At 54.0% G+C, this 19430-nt stretch overlaps 1 protein-coding gene across 1 annotated transcript; it reads right to left on the bottom strand.

Moving 5' to 3' along the window:
- Window positions 1–1017: 1017 nt before the first annotated feature.
- On the bottom strand, window positions 1018–12945 carry INKA2 (inka box actin regulator 2). The gene is made up of 2 exons (XM_060142404.1): window positions 12734–12945; window positions 1018–2266 (listed from the first exon to the last, which is right to left on the bottom strand). The coding sequence occupies exons 1-2, from the start codon at window positions 12788–12790 to the stop codon at window positions 1424–1426; spliced, it is 900 nt and encodes a 299-aa protein (XP_059998387.1). The 5' UTR covers window positions 12791–12945; the 3' UTR covers window positions 1018–1423.
- Between the last annotated feature and the right edge of the window lie 6485 nt (window positions 12946–19430).

The following is a 19430-nucleotide window of genomic DNA, read 5'->3' as shown; positions in this document are numbered from 1 at the left end:
GACCCTAATCGCTTCCCAACTAGAGCTGTGGGGCTGTTCACTCTAAGCCCCCTCCCTCCATCTCTGCCCCCAGGGGTCCAGGATGCAGGAAGAGCCTTTCTTGTTATTTTTTCCTCTACAATTTGGTATTAAATGCTCTGAGGGCGGGAAGGCGGCTTGCCTCTAATTGCAGCTGTCACTCCCCATCAGGCAGAGGGGAGTTCAGCCAGGAGGAGGTGAGGGAGGAGAAACGGATTGCCCTGCTGGTCAGGCTCGGCCCAAACAGGGACCCGCATTGTCTTTTCCCAGCCAGTGGGCGTTCCCTGCCAGGGTGGGAGGGACAGGCAGGCGGGCCCTGGATCTGGCAGCGTTGCTCTCCGGGCCACGTGCCCAGCACGGCTTTAGGTGTAGCCACGGGTGCCGGAGCTGAGCTGCTGCCCCTCCACCCTGGGTTGTCCTGGACAAGGTGGGAAGATGAGGCCAAAGGCATTTTAAAATGAGTGCGTATTTCTTCTTGGCTCACCTTGCCTCACTGGTGAATTCCCATGTTCTTGTGCCCTGGGTGGAGGTTCTGAGCTGGAGACAGGGTGTTGGGGAAGGAGTGTGTGTGATTCCAGGGCCCGGCGTCTGTTCTTCAGTCAGCCCCTGCCTGCGGCCTGTACTTGGACAGGTAGCACATCCAGGCTTACTTCCTCATCTGGAAAATGGGGATAATACCTGCCTTTCTCGCCCATTTACGAAGGAGATAATGGATATGAGATAATGGATATGAAAAGGCTTTCAGACGTTTAACGTGCTATACAAATAGTAGCTTTCCTTTCCTGTGCTTCTGGAAAGGCTTGGGGCTTCCCCAAGCACTCCTTATACACACTCCTTAGTCAGCCGTTTCTCAGGGTCCAGGGATGGGCTGAAATCTCAAGGGCAACAGAAGCGGGTGGGAATTTGCCTCTCTGCTCCCACTCCCAGGAGGGCCAGGCTTTACTACCTGTGCCTGGAGCAGCGCTTTGCCAAGGAAGCAAACAGTTATGAGGCTGGGGACACGAGAAACAAGGTCTTTATTGGCGATGTCTCTGGGGAACCTGTGGCCCCAGTGCCCGATCCATGCAGAATGTTACACTGAGGTCTTTGGGGGCAGTGAACGAATGTCAGAAGGATTTCCTGGTCTTCTCCCCCTGCCCCTCTCCTGCTATCACCTCCAGCCCCAAAGCAACACACACACACATTCTCTCTCTCTCTCTCTGTCCAAGGACTCTTGCCTCCCCCACCAGCCAGCCCCTAGTACAGCCTCGCCCAACTACAGGCCTGTCAGCTCTGCTCCAGACCTTCTGCTGCTTCTCCCTCCCTTCTCGGCGGAAGGGACTTGGAGTTAGGCTTTTGAAAGCCATACCACCTGGCCTCTTTCCCAGGGGCCCTTTTGGGTCAGTCAAATTTCTACCTCTAGGATTCAGACCCAAACCGCTGTGTTAACATCAAAGCCAGAGGGTGAGGATTCCAGGGCCTTGGGGCAGCTGGTGGAAGGATTCTCCCCTCGTCTGGGCTCCGAGGCACCTGGGAAGGGGCAATGTCCAGAGCCCTTGGAATGGCCCCGCTTCTTGCCCTTCTGCAAGCGTCCGGCTCTGGGCTCAGAAGCCGTGGGTGTCACCCAGCCTGGTTTCTCCTTCAGCAGCCGGTCACGGTCAGGCCGCACACTACGCAAGAACTTCCTAAAGATGTTTGCTGTTAGGGCAAACCTGCGGCCCAGCTCCCGCGGCGGGCCCCTCCCTCCTTTGGGGGCTCCTGCCTCCCGGGTCTCACCCTTCTCCCCACCCTTCTCCAGTTCCGGCAAGTCCAGCCAGTTGCCCACCAGGTCCGCAAAAACGTTGTCACCTAACACCAGAGGCTGTCGATTCCGGCCCCGGGACATCAACGTGGAGGTCCAGTCATCCGGTTCCACCAGCTCTGGCCCCCGCTGGGCACAGCTTTGGTGCTCTGGCAGCCGTGTCCTGGGCAGGGGAGCTAGATCCCTCCCACACACACTCCTAGGAGACGGAAGCTTGGCGCTGCTGCCCAGAGCGGGCTGGCTGGAGCGGGAGCAGCCCGCAGGCCTGGCAGGGTCGCTGCCACCCTCCCACTGAGGGGGCTCCAGCTGCGTCCGGGGGCTTTCAGGGCAGCCTGGGGCAGGACCCCCTCCAGAGATCTCCAGCTGCTCCAGTGCTGTCTGCACCTGCAGGAGCTTCAGTTCTTGCAGCGCCCCCATCATGCAGTTCATCTGATCCTGCAAGCCATCGCCCACTTCCTTCATGGACATCTGCAGGGGAGAGAGCACAGGGCCTGTGAGCCAGGGGGAAGGGCTGTTCCCCAAACACACACCTCCAGGGCCATTGCAGCCTGCCACTGACCCCATCTCTGTACAGCCTAGTACAGTGCAGATCAGGGCTGGGAGAGGAGGAATTTTGACACGGATATGGCTGGATAAAGGAAATTCTATTAATGGCAGCTGACTTGCTAAGACAAGCACCGTCCTGAGCTACATATATGTATACATATATGCATATGTGTAATTAATCTATAGTTAATCTCCCCAACTACTCTGTGAGGTAGTATTATGGTTCCTATTTTACAGATGAGGAAACTGAGGCACATAAGGAACTAGCTCAAGATTACATAGAAGGTAAGAGGTGGCACTGAGATCAGTTTGACGGTACAGAAAGTTCTGGTGGCCACCTGTGTCCTTTGTGTCTGTGCCCTCTTCTCCTGAGCCTCCCTGAGATGAGGATGATGAAGACAATAACAATTTGTGAGCAGTTACCGTGTAACAGGAGTTGAGCTAAGTATTCTGTGCACATCATCTCATCGCATCCTTATATAAACCCTAGGAGGTTGGTATTATAATTCTCATGTTAACATATGAGTTAACCACGGTGAGGGTGAAGTAACTTGCCCAAGGTCACATGGCTCACGCTGCTGGGACTCAAACACAGGACGTCTCACTCCATATGCTAGCGTCCTAACCACCAAGCACTGCCTCAGGATGGCTGGGCAGTGGAGGAGGGCTGAGAGGGACGCTAGGGAAGAGGAGGGGCTCAGATTCCCTAAGAGAAAGGGAGGGTAGGCCTGGGGTTTCCTTTCACTGTTCACATCTGGCAGGTCAGGAGACAGATAAGGAGCCACGAAGCTCCTGTTTGCTGAGACCCCTGCCCAGCTCTGCCCAGCCCTTTTCTCCCTTCCCAACACCTGTCCCCTCTCAGCTGCTCTCAAACTTGGCTCCAGTGCTCTTCCTGCCTTCTTGGCCCAGTTGGCTCCGCTGTCCTAGCCAAGAGTGGGGACACCGGGGGCCAGTTCCCCAGCCCCTCTGTGGGTGTCTAAGGCCCGCGTCCCAGGTGCCAGCTGGAAGGGGCTAAGAGATTGACTTGGGTGAGGGCCGAGTTTGGAGGCTGGGCAGGGGATGCTTTGTCTGATAACATTCACGAGGTTCCCGTCCCCGGGCCCAAGCTGCCTTGGTTCCGCCAGCTCCCTCCCCAGATCTGCTCATGTTACAACGGCAAACCTCAGGCAAGGGGACCATCTGTTTCTTAAGCCCCCCAGAGACCCACCGGGATCATCTTACCTCCCAGCCTTGTCCTAATGCACAGAGCTAAGCCCACAGGGTGGAGGGGTGCAGGGCCTGGGAGGGCAGGCGCAGAGGCTCTGCAGCGCTGTGCTGGCAGCTGACCCTCTCAGGCTTTAGGGTCACACCCTCCCCTGCCAACTCGGGCTTTGGTGGGAGTTAGGGGCCAGCCCAGGCTCTCCTGAGCCAGCAGTGCTAACAGACAGTGGAGGACTGACTGTCGCTGAGGGCAAGGAAGCCGTTGCTGAGTGTAGGATTGCCCCCACTCTGCACCTTCCCCAAGAAAGAGCAAGAAGAAGTGGTGGCTCGGGGCCTCACGGCCCGGGGTTTGCCGGGCTGCTGGGCAAGCATGCTCCATTTGGGTGGCAGCAGCAGCAGGAGACACAGCCTGTGGCGTGGCCACGCTTGCTGACGGCCCCCTGCTCTGGCCTCTTTGGCTTCTACCTTCCTGACCCCTTCCTTCTGGAGGCAGCTCAGCCACAACTGGAAGACCCAGAGCAGAGTCAGGAGACTCTGAGCCCCAAACCAAACTGCTCAAGGTCCCTTCCCGGCAAACTGCTGCACCGACTCTCCTATTTCTGCCCCCTGCCTCATACCACTCACCCCAACCTGGAACCTCAGGGTCATAATCGGCTTTCCCACCCCACTGGCCGTTCTTGTCCCCAGATGCTGCACATCTGCCCTTCTACCCCCTGCAACGCTGCAGAAGCCTCCTTGCAGGCCACCAAATCAGGCTTCCCGACACACACCTCCGACCCTGCCACTCGCCACTCAGAAGCATAATTCACTCCCATATACACCCCACACTCCCATCAGAACCTCTTCTGTGATACTTAAAACGCTCTTCCCTGTCGTCCTGCTACTCACAGCTCCTCTGTGCATTTAAGTGCTGGGTCACTGATGAAACATTCATTGAGCATCTACTTCTTGGGGGCAGGGACTGAGATCTACACATCATTGTGTTGCCCCAGAACCCAGCTAGCACCTCTGCACTTACTATATATCCATAAAACATACACTGAGTACCACTGAGCACCCCAAATTGCTTGCTGCCCTCAGTAAGTCACTACCCAGGGAGGAAGGGTCAGGAACCTTTCTCAAGGTTTCATTTCACCAAGAGGCACAGAGTCGGAGCTTGCCAGCTTCCTTCCAGAAGGCTAAACACAGTCCAGGTCAGAGGCGGTGGGAGGAATGAAATGACCCCATTCAATCCCTTCCAGTATGGAAAAATCCTTAAGAAATAATGCTGACATTTTCTACCTTTTTAAAGTGAGAACGAATGTGTGGGTATGTATGAATTCAGGGATGCCCGTAAAACAGAGGCCCCATTTAAGTAAATAAGAGCTGAAGTTGCAGGCCTATGGAAAATGACAGTGCATTGGTTAAGATCTTGGGTTCTGGAGACAAACGGAACAGGGTTCAAATCCCAGCTCTGCCATGTAATAGCTGTGTGATCTGAGCAAGCTATTTAAATTTTCTGTTTTTTAATTTCTCCATTCTTGCTTTTTTTGGCCGCCCTGCGCGGCTTGCGGGATCTTAGTTCCCCCACCAGGGATTGAATCTGGGCCACTTCAGTGAACGTGCTGCATCCTACGAACCACTAGACCGCCAGGGAACTCCAATTTCTCCATTCTTTAAAATGGGAATAAGAGTTCCTGCCTGGTCCAACTTTGGACAGACGAGATGAGGTAATGTGTGTTTATGCGTGGCCTACAGGTGGAGTTTGGCTGTTATCTTAAGACTTCCTGAGAACTTCCAGAACATTTCTTCCTCAGTGAACCTGAACACGCAGTAGTGATAGGATTCCGTTCACCTGTCTGGTCTGATTGAGGAGAAACGTCTCGTCTGGTCCCTTTTCCCACCCTGGCACCACACAGAGGGAGGAAAAGGGAAGCCTCGCATCCTCCTGCCCATGGTCCAGCCAGATTCGGTCAGCCAGCCACAGAGCGCTGACCTTGGAGGGCAAGAAGGCAGCTGTGAGGGGGCTGAGGATGGAAGAAGGAAGCCTGAGTGTGGGAAACAGGGAGGCCAGGGAGTGGGGAGGCAGGAGCATCGGCTGGGGCGCCTGACGGAGAAGCGAGCTGCCTTTCCCAGCCAGGGGGGAGTGATGTCACCCAAGGAGAAAGAGCCAGAGGGCAGGCTGCTGTCTTCCCCAGAGCGTGGGACCCGCTCAGATCCCAAGGTTTCTCTGGCCGAGAGGGAGAAGAGAGAGCAACGAGGGGTGGGCGTAAAGGAGAGGCGCCAAACCCGAGAAAGTCCCGAGCTAGAAACGAACACTAAGTCCCAAGCTGTAGGTGATGAGCTCCTCTCTGGCCTCCCAGTGCCTCGGGACGGTGCCAAGTCATACCCAACTTGCCCTCAGGGCTCAGGTGGAAAAGTCACAAGAAGGCCTAATTAGTTCTGATTCGTTTGAGTGGGAATGGCTCTAACAGGCACTACTGTCTTTCTCCACCCCAGCTCACACACACTCATACACGCTTGTACACACACGTGTGCACACAGGCACAGAGCTAGCCTGCTCCACCGCCAAGCACAACACCCGTGATAAGCGTATCCTAGAGACGGCTGTGCGAACCCTTTCTGAGAAAGGTCTCACCACCCTCCTTGCATCCACCCCACCCCACAGCCCATCTCCCACCCCCAGCATCTTCTTCTGGGCCTCCAAATGTCTCATTCTAAACATTTTCTTCCTGTCAAACTTTAATCTCTCCCACTGCAATCTAAACCAGCCCCTGGCTTCCTCCCTGTGGTGGAGCTGGATGCCCCCGGGCACCCTCCTCGGGTTTGTGAAGAGCCCCATGCTGTCCTGTGGAGACCTGGCCCACTCCAGCTGACTAACTCGGCCACTCCACATGGGGCAGATTCACCAACCTTTTGTGCTTCGGATTCTGACTGTGAAATGATAACCCCTCACACGTGTGTAGCACTGGCTCTGTCTTCTACATGACCTCATCTGATCCCTACAATTGCTCCGGGAGTCTGACGAGGCAGTTGGAGTTACCCCACTTAATGGATTAGGAAGCTAGGGAGCTGAGAGGTTCGTTTTCTCCCTCAGTGTTTCCTAAACACGCTTCCCTAGACTTTCCTTCATGATTTCACCATATCTATATATGACCTAGTCTCCTACTTAATACTTTACTTAAATCTGTTTATATAAATTAATGGATTTATATGGAAACTTATATGAAATGTATATCACTTGCCATAAACAGATGGTAACGCTTCCTATCTATCTATCCATCTATCTATCGAAACTAAGCTTTTCGTCTGAGTATCACCTGATGTCATCTTGAGCACCTCCAGTGGAAACACAGATCTATTGCCTGAGGTTCCGAGGTGGATTAGTGGCAGGACTGGGAGCCCATGCCTGGCCCTCTGACTCCAGGCCAGTGAGCTTTCCATGTCATCATAACCCCTGACTCTTCAGCCTCATGGGATTGTTGTGAGAAGAAACCAGGACAGTCAGTGGGACGTGCGAGGGCAATTATCATCACATAGGGAGGAAGAACATGAAGTCGTGGAGGGACTCCAAGACCCAATTCGGTTCACTTCCACTGAAGGTGTTTCTTCACTGACTCATCTGAAGGGGGAAGATGCTTGCTGGGAAGCCAAACCCCACCATCCTGGCCCTCCAGCCCTGAGCCCTCCGCGGGGTGGTGAGGGCTCAGCTGCCCAGGGACAGCTCCCCTCCATGGCACTCGCTGGGCCCTTTGTGGTTTGGGAGGAGTAAGGATGGGAAAATGTGACACCAGCATCCTCGGCAACCTTCCCAAGCCCTCTCCTAGGCCCCTGACTGATCCCACAGCTGTGCCCTCCATCCATCCATCTCACGCCCTCTCCCAGCTCAGCCAGAATCCTTTGACACAGGCTCCAGCTTTGCCCATGGACCTGGCAGTGTGCCCTGCCTCGCTCCCCCCACCCCCATTACTCACAAGATCCCCACACAGTTCCTTTCAGCCCCTCTGGAAGCTAGAAGGAGGTTCAGGGCCGGAAATGGGAAAAGCCCAGCTTTTGCCAAGTGGCCCATTCTCCAGCTCCGTGAATAGGGACCTTCACAGCCCCCTGCTCTTGGCTGGAACTCTCAACAGGAAGGTAAGGTAGCAACTGTGCCAAGAGCCCGAGGAGGGAGGAGGGTAAAGAAAGGAGGGAGTGTGAGATGGATGAGCCCACTCTCCCAACTCAACAATCTACTGGGGGCCATGTGCTTGGGCAAGAGGCAGACAGACGGAGAGAGGGGCCCAGTCTCGCCCCTGCAGGGGGCTTGCCTCTCAGCCTCACCTCTCCCCTGTCCAGCTTTAGCCCCTCTCCAAGGCAGCCAGTGAACCAAGTTCCTTGGGCATCCAAGGGACCTCAAAGAGTTACCTTCTTTTTCTCCTTTCTGATTCAGGCCTTCATACTCTCCTGTGTGGACTCTTGTAATAACCTTCTACCTCATCTTCCCGCCTCAATTTCCTCCCTCCCCCCATCCCCACCCCAACCACCTCCTAGATCCCAGGGCACGTCTCTAACCACGCTGCTCGGCAATGCATATGGAAAAGGTCAGACTCTTCAGCATGGCATTCAACCCCGCCCCCACTTCTGCTCTCAACAGCTCTTTCAGCCCTGTTGCCCACTCTTTTTCTGCATATACCCTATGTTCTAGCCATAATCCAGTGAGTCTTCAAATGTCCCCTCTAGACAGTCTTCAAACACCCCCATTACTTCCATCTCTGCACGTTTTGGTCATGTCGTTTTCATCATCTGCCTGAAATGCTCTTTTTCTCCTGCTCCCATCCCTATTTATCCCTCCAGGTGTGGTTCAAATGCTACCACTTCCATGAAGCCTTCCCTGATCCCCTAGCTGGAGGTAATTCCTCCCTCTCAGAGCACTGAATGTGTGCCTCTCATCTAGTAAGTATCCTCCGTTTCTATACAAGACATTCGCATGCATATACTGGCTAGGAGTGTGAGATCTGCAGTCAGACTGGCTGGGTTTGAATCGTAGTTCTGCCACTTATCAGCTCTATACCTTGGCCAAGCCACTTAACCTCCCCATGTCCCATTTATAAAATGGGAATAATGGAAGTGCAACTTCTTAGTGTTGCTTTGGCAACTGACATAATACCTGAGATATCTGGCATATCAATAAGTGTTAACATCAATATATGTTGTTATTATTATCACTCCCATTAAACTCTAAGTTTCCTGAAAGCAGGATCAGTGTCTGTTTATATTTGTAACCAAAGTACTAGTGCCTGGCAAAGTGCTTTAAACATAGTACGAACTCAATAAGTGTGTTCTGTGAACGAATGACACATGCACACCAGTCTGATCAGTTCATCACTGTGAGTTTACCAAGTGCTTACAACACATCAGGTACTGTGTTATGTGCTAGGGACATACAGCTGGGGAGGCACTTGACATAATCTTCACAGTAGCTATATAAAGTAGGTACTTTTAAAAGCCCATTTTACGGATGAGAAAGCTAAGGAACAGAGATGTCAAATAATCTGCCAGGGTCACACAGAGCCAGGTTTTGAGTTCAGATTGGTCTGACCCCAAATCCTGTGCTCCATGCTCTTCCCACTGACTACAGCACACCCCAGCAAAGTCATCTTCACTCTAGCTCTAAACATCAAGGGAGACCACATTATGAGATCCTTTGCAGAAGCTTTTTTCTGCCTCAGGAAACTTGCTCTTTTGCCCCAAGAGCTGAAGGCTGTTCCTAATGTACCTCCTCTATCACCTTCTTATTTCCTCCTTATTTTGTCTTTATGCTCTGGTCCTCCTCCATGTACCAGAATCTCCTGAACTTGTGGCCACTAGTGGCTAGATAATTGCCTTCTGGGAACACCAAGTTGTTCTAGAAGGACCTTCCCCAGCCTGAGAGAAGTCTCTCTGCTGCTTCACCAGGCCTCAGCTAGGATCGACATTAAAGGAGCTGGTTCCATCAACCTCCTCCTCCTCCAGGAAGCCTTCCCACCCTGGCTGTACTTTACTCAGCCTTTATGCACTCTGTTTGCTCTACACTGATCTGAACTCATGAGCAACACCCTGTGAGCATCTTACATCTGCTTCCTCTGTGTGCCTATGTCTACCCCATTTGTTGGAAGCCCCCAAGGGAGAAGTGTATAAGGAACAGCTGGTCCCAAGGCCTGTGTTCAGGCAGGGCCCCTCTTTGGCTGCTGGAGGTGGGAGAGATATATTCCCTCCTGAGTAGTTGCAGCCCTGACCCCCTCATCCTTAGGAAGAAGTGTGTCAGCTGCTGCTACTCTCCTGCTACATTTCAGCCCTGAAACCAGATCCCTGTCCTCTTCCAAACAGGGGAGAAGGGCCAGTTCTCCAGACATCAACCTAATTGAGCCAGGATCCCCAAATTCTCAGCGTCCCTCCAGTGCTCACTTGCTACAATGCAAATTTTCTGCTTCAGGAAATTGGGAAATCTGCTACTTTGGTTTTCAAGATCAGACTCTTCTTGTCTAGATTTTCTGGGCCAAGGGCAGGACCAGGAGGCAGGAGAGGAGTGCACAACACCCTCGACAAAGAAAATTTCACAACTCCTTGATGTTTCTTTTTCCAGCAGCCTTAACCCACAGTGTCTGTAGGACGTATGCTTCTTGAAGGGAATTTAACGGCATAAATGAATGTAGAACTTGACTAGTATTACATGAGTGCCATTCCTGGGCACACACTAACTTAGGGCAAAGCCAAGCACCACACAGTCCTCCTGGGTGGCAGGGAAGATTCTGCCTGGGATGAACACACACACACACACACACACACACACACACACACACACACTTCAAGCTCATGACACATACTGACTATAAGCCTTTCCCACCCCATTGCAGACCCAGGGGATAAACAAGCCAACACCTTCCTAACCCAGGCACAACCAAGCTGCAGTGAATTCAAACCCCAAAGTCCTTAGAGGAGCCAAAAGGCTGAGCCTGAGCTAACTCAGCTCCACCTTCTCCTTCACTCCATTGGGAAAACAGAGTCACTGAGATCTGGCTCTGCCTAAGCCCTGGGCTGAGGCGTCAGGGAGTGAACAAGACTCTAATAGCTCTGCCTGTCACTCTGCTCTGTCTCCTTTCTGGGCAGACTGGCACTGGGGAGGGGGCGGAACACCATGGGTGGAGGGAGGGTGCAGAGCTCTCCCATCTGAGTGTCATTCTGGGCCCCAGGCCAGGCATTTGGCTTCCTCTCCAAGAGAGTCAAAGGCTGAAGCTGTTCAGACAAAGGGCCAAATGAAAGCTAATGGGGAGCTGGGTGACTTCAGCCTCTCCCCTTCCTCCTTCCGGGGACTGGGGCTCAAGTCCTTGGCAGGAGAGCGTGCAAATCAAGACCTGGAGCTCAGCTCAGTGCAGATTCCTATTGCCTTTTTTATTCTCCCGGCGTCCACAGACTGTCTTCGCCCCCCCTCACCACCTCCCACCTAAGGTGCTGTAAAAAATGCAAATCAGTAGGATTTTAAAATTCAAGCCCGTGCCAGGAACACCCACAAACCCTCTATTAAGGCAGATCCTGAGGTGGGTGGTATGGTCCCAGATTCCAAGCAAAAAAAAAGAGGATTCTGTTAGATTCTTTTCTCAACATGGCCCTTGGACTTCAGACGTTATCTGTGGCGACCTTGACCTTTCCTTCTGGTATTGGACAAGTGAATGGGACAAGTCAGAATTATGTGTGGGCTGGGGCCAGCCATCCCAAACTGACATGGAAAGCATGAGAAAATGAGTATGGGAAAGGACATGATGGAGACTCTTCTGTCCCTCATCTAAGAAGCATTCCTCTGGGTAATGTTCCCATCTGAGTGTCACCACCAAAAGGGCTTGGGGAGGAAGTCCCAGAGAAGTGACCATTGACCTGAGAAGGCAGGCCCCGGAGTGGGACAGACAGAAAGATTGCCTGGGCCACTTGACCAGGAAACATCAATGAGAACACCTGCTGCTACAAGCTCCCCTCCCCCCCAAGCTGACCCCTGTTAAAGCTGCCAAGCTCCCTCCCCAGCGGGAAGTGTGGACAGTTTGCAGGCAGGAGTGGGAGAGGCTGTCATGGAATCTGGAGAGCCATGGGCTGGCACTTTTTGGATCCAGGTCTGCTGTTGTCAGCCTGGGTGCCCCTGGCCCTGAAAAGCAAGAAGAAAGAGGGGAGAAAAGTGAGACCGAAAAGAGGTCGACTCCAAGAGAAACAAAACTAAAAGGGACAAAAGGAGGCGGAGGCAAAGCCCCAGGAGAGCCTGGTTGACAGAGACGGCTGTGGCGGCCCAGGTGGGGGACGCGCATAATATCTGTCTGAATTCTCGTGGTGGGTAGAACAAGAGAGGTGGCAGGTGGGAGGGGGAGGGATATTAAGTCAGTAAGAAGCAATGCGCCTCCCACAACAGAGTTTCGGCAGAAGCCGCTCTCCCCACTTGGGCGATTTCCACGCCCCGCCGCCCACCCCCCGACCCCGAGACTGTGCCACTTCTCCCGGCCCCCGTACCCCGGCCTCTGCACGTTCCCTCCTCGTTCCCCCAGCCCAGACCCCTGACATCTGGCTGGGCCTCCGCACTCCCGCTCGCGAGCTGCCAGGCGGCGCCCGTCCTCCCGCGCCGGGCCCGCCCCCGCCGGTCCAGCTGCCAGCCCCCTCCCCGCTGGCAGGCAAGTCCGGGCAGACAGCCGGCAGGGCCTGCCCCTGCAGCCGCGCCAGCCCTGCCAAGCCCGGCCGCCACAGCTGGGGGGGTGCCCGGAGGTGCCAGCTCCCCTCGAGCGAGCAGTCCCTGGCCGACCTCCTGCCCCGCGCAGGGCTGGGGCCACGCACCCTCCTCCCGGCGCCCCGCGAAGCCCCAGCTGCCCGGCAGCCGCGTTCCGCTCTTTCCGTGCGGGCGCCCGGGTCCCACCGCGTCTCGGGTGAGCCCTCTTTGCTCCCTCGGGTCTCTGGGCACATTTCGGTCTGGACTTGCTTGGCTCCCTCCGTCTCTCTCACTCGTTCGTGCCTGCCTCCCTCTCACACAAGTCTCTGCTCCAAGTTTCCACGGGGCCCCTTTTCCTCAGGACAGGCCCTGTCCTCCGCCTGCTCGCCGTGTGCCCTCCTCTCCTCTCTGGGCCTCGGCCCCGCGCGCGTCGCGGTCCCGGGGTCCTGGCGGAGGCCAGGTACCCGTCGTGGCGGAGCAGCCCTCCCAGCCCCCGGCTCCCGCTCCGCTCTTACCAGCTCCTGTTTGAGGCGGCGCAAATAGCAGTCCATTTCCCTGCTCTTCTTCCTCATGCGCCTATTGGCCGGGCTCGGCTCCACGAGAGAGTCCCAGGATGGGAACACCGGTCCCACCGAAACCGCGCTCGGCCGGCTCGCTGCCCCCGCGCCTCTCGCAGCGCCGAGCCGAGCCTCTGCTCCCAGGTCCGGACTTGGAGCCGCTTCCCGGCTACTCGCGGCGCGCAGTCCTTGCTGGGGGCGGAGGGAAAAGTGGGACAGCCTATGAGAATGCAGGAGGGATGCCTTCAGCCAATGAGAAGAACGCACGGGGGGCGCGGGCTGGGCTGCAGTGGATGGGCCCTGGAGCGGGTGGGTGCACCAGGCGAGGGCCTCCGCTCCTGGGGGGCTGACATGGGGGACACCTACCTGGTCCTGGCCGGTGCGGCGGGGGATATCGTGACGCCAGACTGTACCGACGTCCCCCAACAAAGCACGTGACCCCCAGAGAGAGCCCGTCTTACGGATGGGAACTGGGTAGCGGTCTCGGAAGAAGCTGAGTACCTCAGTGTCAACACTGTTTCCCAAACTCCGATCAGAAAAGGAACACCCTCCACCCCAAATGCCACTCGGCAGCTCTTTTGAATTCTGAAGTGTTCAAAAAAGTGGACTCCGGAAGCGTGGGTCTACCTCACCTTCCAGTCTACTCCTCACCCCTGGAGCGGAGGAGCCGCCGCTCGGTCCGTTCACGTATTTATCACGAAGCAATGGAGGCTCTACTGTACTCCCTGCAGGGTTACAGGTCTGCGGTTACTGAACAAGACAGGCTAGGTCTCTGGTCTCAAGAACGTACAAGGGGCGGCGGAAGGGAAGGGGTTAAGACAGACAGGTAAAAAAATAAAAATTAGACACCATAATTTCAGGTAATGACTCTTCATGAAAACATAAAATAGGGTAATGGGATGGGGGCTGCCTTCAGTAGGGTGGGCAGGGGTGAAGGGGCAGGCCTTTCTCTCCCGCAGTACTCCGGCGGCGTCAGTTATCCTAATTCTTGCTCTGGCCACTTGCGAAGCTCCCTGTAAGGTCGGGGGAGGGAGAGAGGACTCAAAGATGCTAACATTCTATTTAGCAGACGCGGCCCATGCGCCGGAGGTGTGCGAGCTCCAGCCAGGTCCTGGGCGATGGACCCGAGAGGAGACGCAGGCCTGCCCGGGGCGCTCCTCCCAGCCGAACCCAGGACCCGCAACGCCGGCCTCCGCGTGAGTCGGGGCTGAGGTTCCCACCCGGTGCCCGGGCTCCCTGCAATACGGCCTGGCCCGCGGGGGGGCGGTGTTGCAGGGCCCGAGAATAATTAGCGCAATTAGCGACTTGTTGTTTCAAGGTAATTAATGGGGGAAAGTTTGCCCCAGGCAGAATTTAGGGATCTCCGAATGAGTCAACCTTGAAGACGCGAGAGAAGGGGCAAAGAAAGGAGGCAGAAACTTCGGCCATTCCGATCCGTGTCAGCAAAGAGCGCCACCTCTGTTTACCATGGAGAGGTGAGAGCGAAGGAGGGAGGGAGGATAAAAATGAACGTCTTCAGAAATGAAGACTTTGCAGAGAACAGTCGGATGGCCTCCACTTAGCCCCGGGTTCTCAATTATAGTGGACCTTGCCTAGGGCTCTCGGCCTAGCCCTGACTGCCCCCTTTGGATGAAGCTGGGCAGCGGAAGCCGCTGGATAGAGAAAAGGAAAAGGCACACAGGTGGGTCAGAACCCAGTCCGAAGCCTGTGTCTCGGTGGCCGCTCGCCAACTCAGGTGGCCTCGCTCCCTTCGAGATCGCTGCACAGGATCCCGCGTGGGTCAGAAAAGCCGACGGCCGCGGGATGGAGCTGAGAATCTGCCCCCGAGTTTCCAACGCCCGCTGGGAGAGCCCGAAAATGCATTTCCTGCTGCTCTCCCAGGCCGGCCACCACCGCCCGTGGCGAGTCCGGCCCGCTGGTCCACTCAGCGTTGCAGAGCCCGGCCGCCGGCTTCCTGGCAGTTGTGAATCGAGATCACCAAGGGGCCCCTTTGGGTAGGACACGAGGAGAGTTCAGAGTGGGAGCCATTCCCAAGTATGGGGCTACGGTCTCCAGCCCAGGTGGACCAGTTTTTGAGTTGAATCCTCTGGGACTGCCCGTTAACATATAGTTCACGGAGGAAGTTTTATGCGGGGAGAAACACCACAAAAGAGCTCCTCAACCCGGAGGGCCGGTGCTTTGCTGCGCAGCACCCAGCAGCAGTGGCGGGTATACGAGGCACTGAGTCTGTGGGTGTGTGGCTGAAATAGTATTGGGAGTCAAGTTTCAGGCCTAATTTTCTCCATGCCTTCGAGCTCAAGGACTGGAATCCTCTTGGAAGTTAGTGGGAGAGCAGCTATGGTTAAAACTCCCGGAGATGCAGGCTGATGTCGTCACAAGAATTTAGGACTGGGTGTTGAGGCCTTCTAGAGTATTGACAACACAGTATGACCTTGCACAGATGCTTTCCTTTCACTGGCCTCAGTTTCCCTTGCTATAGTTTAAACCTATGTGAATCCTAACACTTTATGCCTTACAAAACTCTATTTTGACACTGATCTGTGAAGTAGTCAGGACAAGGGGAATCCATCTTAGAGATGAATAATACATTGTTAGCAAAGCCAAAGATTGCATTCTACCCACTTTTTTTTTTTTTTTTTTTTTTTTTTTGCGGTACACGGGCCTCTCACTGTTGTGGTCTCTCCCATTGCGAAGCACAGGCTCCGGACGCGCAGGCCCAGTGGCCATGGCTCACAGGCCCAGCTGCTCCGCGGCATGTTGGATCTTCCCAGACCGGGGCACGAACCGTGTCCCCTGCATCGGCAGGCGGACTCCCAACCACTGTGCCACCAGGGAAGCCCTCTACCCACTTTTAAGGTCAAGGATATGGCAAGAAAAAAACCTGATGACCATAAACTCAGTGCAGTGCTCAAAAGAGACAGGTCCCAGCCAAGTCAGAAGTGCTATTCCCGTGTGGTTCCCCCAGAACTTTGGAGGACAATTACTGTCAAACTCTGGGGTGCTTTTATGATGCTGGGCCACTACAACTTTCTTGCTCCCCTGCCTCTGAGAAGGTCAACATTACACCAGGGTGTGTGGAGCCCTCTCTCTTACCTGGTTTCTGAAGAGGTAGCTCTGTCTTCCACCTTTTCTTTTTCTTAAGTGGTAGAGAATAAAGCCTATTGCCATGGTTGTATAAACAGGGATAAATATCCTTGGGCTGAGGATGGGGGTGGGGGTTAGAGGACGATTCATTTTTGCTGAAGAGGAATCAAATGGTTCAGCCTCCTCCCTCCTGCCCGCCCCCCGGCAACACTCAGCCTGGGGGGAAGATGAGATTACCTCATTTGAAAATAAAGAATAAATCAAAGGTCTTGAGATTGGATGTGAACCTACTTTCTCAAAGCCGTCCAGAGCTGGAGTGGAACCCTCAGAAGCATCTCAGCTTTGCCCCTTGCTGGTGGGGATAAGTGTATTGTGGGTACTTTTCTTGAGGTGCAACTCCTGGAAACGGTGCCTAAAGGTGTCAGACTCTTGTGGTTTGCCCAGCCTAGTCAGGGAAGGTGGTCCCCTCTGCTCTACTGCCAGAGCCTGAAGGTCCTGGCACCGATGACTGAGCTCAAAGGGAGAGGCAGAACCAGGTGTATCCCAATGGAACTCGGATCCTAAACTAAACAATGGAAACACTGCCATTCTCCTAGCTCCAGATCCTATGATTCTCACCTGGACGTCCCAACCCACCAGTCTTAGCCTGCCCTGGATGAGGCACCCCTGGCTAAGGCAATGGCCATCTCATCTCCACTGGCAACAGAAGAGCTGAGGAGCTCATCCTGATAACCTGATGTGAGGAAAGAGATATGTGGCCACATACAGTCTGGAAACCTCATCATAACATCACCCTCCCAAGGGTGGGTCCATGTCCCCATTGCCCTCATGCCTCCCCCCCTCGTGGCTGCCAACAGCCCTTATCCCAATCCCCGTCCCCACTCCCCCCACACCTCCTGAGCATCAACAGGAAAGGCTGACCCTAGAGATAAACACGTGCTGTTGGAATGTGTTCAGATATCACTGCAGAACTGTTTCTCTCCAGGCAGAGGACCTCTCCTGGCAGGCAGGCCCAGAGGTGCTGAGCAGAAACTGCGTGGCTGGTGTGAAACACTGGGATGGTGGGGGAGGAATTGGACAGAAGCCTAACTCTTCTTAGAATAACCTAACTCTCAGTTTTCATGATATCTTCCTCTGTCCACCTTAGACAGAGGCCTGGGCTCCTCTGCTTCTTACAATCCCAACACCAGGAGAGACAGCAGAGAGACGAAGTGGTCTACATGTTGGAAGCCCTCTCGGTTCCAAAAGAAAGATTCACTTTGGTGTTTAAGGGAAAACTCTTCTGACTGGGTGGTGGAATCAAAGACTCAGTCATAGGAAGCTTGTTAGCTTTTGGTGTCCTCAAACATAGAGTATCATTCTCCTCACTTTCAGATAGAGCAACTGAGGTCCAAAGAGATGGGTCTGAAAGGTGATATAATAAAGTCTCCCTGTTTCCAAGGTAACCTCTTTCTACTGCCCTCCTCTGCGGAATACTTCCCCATCCGCAGAATGGCCATCACTCTTGCATACTGTGTTAACTTAGACGCCACAGTCACAGTCGTCACTTCTTTACAAAGTTCCTGGGCTGCAAGACCAGTTATGCAGGTGCTAAAACTTTTTGGAGAGGGACAGAAGGACGGTGTTGGAGGAAGCAGTAGCAGGATAGTCATCTGAGAAAACTTCATGCATGAAGGATAGTCATCTGAGAAAACTTCATTCATTCCTTCCTTCATTCAGAGGAATTGTAAGTGCAAAATTAGACTAGTCTGAATAATGAACAGTTAAGTCTATGGGCTGCTACCAACCCCTATTTGGAATTATTTGCAGCTATGGGCCTGTGCTTATGGTGCCTAAGCGATGGTCTCATTGCTACTGGGAAGTAAACATTTCCATTTTGCAAACATTTGCTGGAAAAGCAGGTATTTTTCAACTGCAAAGAACACCTGAAGAATGTCAGGGCACAGCTAGGGGATATACTTATGGAATTTGTGCAGATTGATGCTGGTTGATGCAAACAGCACTGAGAAGGAAAGAGACTTGCTCCCTGCACTCTCCTGGGGATATCCTGCCACATCTGGCTCCCTGGAGGCCCAGCGCTGACTTGCCTGTAACATCACCGTGGCCTGCAACTCAGGGCAAAAGCTGATTTTATTACACACTATTTGGTCATCTCCACCAGCTTCTGGTAGCTGTAAACAAGTACCAGGCATTGGCAGCCTGCCAGGGGGAGAGTTGTCAGCAAGAGAGAAAGAAGGCGACCTGCTTCTCCCACTGAGGCCATGGGGTAAGTAGAAAAAGAGGTCAGTTTCAGGTTTGGCTTACTGTGCATATTTGCTTCCACCAGGCTGGCTCCTAAGCCTGGTCTTTCGCAGGTGGCAGAGAACTGTCCTTACCTTGATCAGACACCGGCCCTGGGGTACAGGTGAGGTTTCAGCCTGGAGACCCCGAGGGGAGCCAATGCTTGAGGGTGACAGCTGCTTCTGTGAGGGCTTCTGCTTGACCAGAGTTCTGGGGTTTTGTGGGGTGTGAGTGGGGTGGGCAGTGACTCACAGCAGCAGCAGTCTGTACCAGGAGACAGCCTCCGGTTCCCAGAGCGGAAAGGCAATGAGGCCAAGAAACACTGCCGTCATTTAACAAATGAAGATGCACATTGCAGAACAGGAGCTGAACACGCAAAGGAGTTTGGGTTTTTTACTGCCCTCCCTCCTCCCTGCATTTGGACAGGTTTTCCCTGCTGTGATTATTCCTCATGAATCGTCATCCATAGAAAGCGACTGAGGCAATGGAGAGTGAATAATGAATCCCCCAAATGGCCTTTTGTGTCTCTGCCTGGAGGGTTTTCGAAATCACTTGCATTTTCATCTCTCGGACTTAGAATCATAGAATTTGGGAGCTGTAAAGGACCTTATAGATAATCAGGGAATTGTGACCTCATGGAGAGACTAGAAGTCAAGCTCTGTGGGTCTGAACCTTCAGTCTGTCACTGAAAATAGAGCTAGCTAACATTTATTGAGGGCTTTCCTTGTGTCAGGCACGCATCTGTTCTTCCCAGACCCTCGGAGGCAGGGCTCCTATTGCCTCTGTTCTGCAGGTGAGGAAGGGATGAGGAACCAGAACTCCCCTCGGTTCACCCAGAGGCTCTGGCTTCAGAACCCATGCCTTCTGTCACTCCAAGGCCTCACCATGTGGACTTGAACACGTAATTTAACCTCGTTGTGTCTCAGTTTTCTCCTCTGTGATCTCTAAGTCTGACAGTCTGCATTTCACACCCAAGCATATGACTTTACAAGTTACGAGAGTGCAGCCCAGAAATGTTAAGTGATTTGCCCTAAGTCACCCAGGTCGCTAATGGCAGAATCAGCAAAGGAACTCAGATCCAGTGATCTTCCCTCCCCTGTCCCTCCCACCCTCCCCCTACTCCCCGCCGAGAACTCTTTCCCCTCCATCACACTTTGGTAGGTGTTTCTAGAGGAATCCAACTCCTTGCCTTAGAGATCTCTTCTATGATTTCAGATCGATAGGTTGGACGTGTTGGGTTTGCGTGCGGCCAGTCACAACACCAACGGTGAGTTCAGGAAGCTGGTGATAT

This window comes from Lagenorhynchus albirostris, chromosome 2, assembly GCF_949774975.1.
Source record: "Lagenorhynchus albirostris chromosome 2, mLagAlb1.1, whole genome shotgun sequence".
Classification (NCBI taxonomy): Eukaryota; Metazoa; Chordata; class Mammalia; order Artiodactyla; family Delphinidae; genus Lagenorhynchus; species Lagenorhynchus albirostris.
This window is presented reverse-complemented; position numbering and strand designations above follow the sequence as displayed.